The sequence below is a fragment of the Ctenopharyngodon idella genome, chromosome 11, assembly GCF_019924925.1.
Source record: "Ctenopharyngodon idella isolate HZGC_01 chromosome 11, HZGC01, whole genome shotgun sequence".
Taxonomy (NCBI): domain Eukaryota; kingdom Metazoa; phylum Chordata; class Actinopteri; order Cypriniformes; family Xenocyprididae; genus Ctenopharyngodon; species Ctenopharyngodon idella.
The window spans coordinates 15,122,748-15,124,595 of NC_067230.1; the positions used below are offsets into that span (position 1 = coordinate 15,122,748).

At 35.4% G+C, this 1,848-nt stretch overlaps 1 protein-coding gene across 1 annotated transcript; it reads right to left on the reverse strand.

Moving 5' to 3' along the window:
• Positions 1-1,624, reverse strand: ccl25b (chemokine (C-C motif) ligand 25b). Its single transcript, XM_051912739.1, has 4 exons — positions 1,406-1,624; positions 1,204-1,293; positions 757-874; positions 1-583 (listed from the first exon to the last, which is right to left on the reverse strand). The coding sequence occupies exons 2-4, from the start codon at positions 1,286-1,288 to the stop codon at positions 481-483; spliced, it is 306 nt and encodes a 101-aa protein (XP_051768699.1). The 5' UTR covers positions 1,289-1,293; positions 1,406-1,624; the 3' UTR covers positions 1-480.
• Between the last annotated feature and the right edge of the window lie 224 nt (positions 1,625-1,848).

Here is a 1,848-nt window from a genome sequence, read left to right on the forward strand (position 1 = left end):
TTTAAATGTACAATTTCAACACTTTATTATATACTTAATGCATTAAATGTATACTGCCCTCTTACCAACTCAAACACACACACACACACACACACACACACACACACACACACACAGACACACTTAAATGCAGGCTATGCAGTTCACAGGTTACATGTATATTCGACTAAAACATCAAAAAAGGGCAAAAATATATACATAAAGTGTAAAAAGATTCATTGTGGAGCATGGAAACAAGAGCAAACATTCACAGTTTGTACATTCATATTGTTCTAATACAATGAACAGAAGCAAACCAATACAGTTCATTATGAACCTCGGCATGAAGATAGCAATTCATAGTCTGATGTAGAAAATATATGAATCAGCAGGAGTGATGGTGTTATAAACTGCATATTGTTATTTTAGTGTGTTGGTCATATAAACATTTTTGGGTTTGTCTGCAGTGGCGTGATCAAATCTGTCTCTGAAACTCGTACACTACTTAGTGCCTGTGTTTTTCTTGTCTATTTTCTGCATGAGTTCTTGCACCCAGGATTGTTTCGGATCAGCACAGAGCGTCCTTTGCTTCTTCAGCTTGAAACTGTTTGGAGACCAGAAAATGAAAAATGAGAAAAAGACATACATATATCTGCAACCGTGGCTGTTAAACTGCTGTGTAATTGCTGCATAAGACCACCCAGTGTTACTGGAACCATGAATTCAAGCTTTCCAAGCGATTGTGTTTTATGTGCTTGATTAATAAAGCATACTCACACAATAGCAGGAATGTTGCACCCTCCATCTGTTTCCTGCACTCTGTAACTCACAATATTTCTTCTCATGTTCTTCCTCACTCCTACAATGTACTTCAAACAGCAGTTTTCATAGGAACCTGAGAATAAATCAAAATGATATTTAGTCATTCTATCAAATTGATGTATCGATCTAGCGATCTATCTCTTTTTTTTCAGTATATTTATGCAAAAGCATCACTTTTTCTTCATTTATCTTTTTTTTTTTTTTTTTTAATTCCTGTTAAACTCTTGTATAACAAAAACAATTATGCTGAAATGTTTTAGAATCTGATCAGTTATTTGTATATATAAAATGCACATCTATATAAATGTACAACATTATTTTATATATACATATTTAAAATTACTTAATATCACATTATTGCTGCATATTGGAAGTGATCTCACTTAATTAGCCAATTCTTACCTTGTGCGACACTGGGATACATGCAAGCCAACAGCAGGATCAAAACCAGAATTTGAAACTTCATGGCTGAATGCTGTGTTTCCATATAAGCTGCAAGAAAAGACAAGGAAAAATTTAGTATGAGCAGGTTTCATTTATTTTAATAAATAACATGTGGCTCAAATGTGCTGAATAATAGCTAGACCGCATGTCTCATCTTTACCTCAAAGGTTCTTGGAAGAATGCTGTTTTTCTCCACGGCTAAAGCTGCTTATGTCTCCTCCTCTGTTTAGTTAACACTTTTTATAGCAACAAAACCTGATACTTTGCCACGCCCCATCACATTTTGAATATATTTTACTTTCTGCTGCATTAGACGCTGTTAATAAAGTGGATCCTTTCGATTGACTTTCAGTGTTGTTTTGACAAATCACAGTTGACTTGAGAGTTCCCGCACTAAAAACATAAACAGGATCTCTAATATCTCAGACCTCTATATTTGGTCATAGTGAGATGTTTTAGCGTGAGAGATGGAACCGCTGGGAGTCTGGAGTTTTTTTTACAGCCCCCATTCCTCGCCCCTGCCATTATTGCACAATACAACATCTTTGCCAAAATCACTTTCCCCCTTAAACATCTGCTTTAGAACTTCAATGGACTGTGTGC

Bases quoted from the DNA above. Each gene is read 5' to 3' on its own strand.
- ccl25b (XM_051912739.1), bottom strand. From the start codon at position 1,288: ATGGAAACACAGCATTCAGCCATGAAGTTTCAAATTCTGGTTTTGATC. The intron at 875-1,203 runs GTAAGAATTGGC...ATTTATTCTCAG, and splicing joins GTATCCCAGTGTCGCACAAG to GTTCCTATGAAAACTGCTGT. The intron at 584-756 runs GTGAGTATGCTT...GTCTCCAAACAG, and splicing joins TGCAACATTCCTGCTATTGT to TTTCAAGCTGAAGAAGCAAA.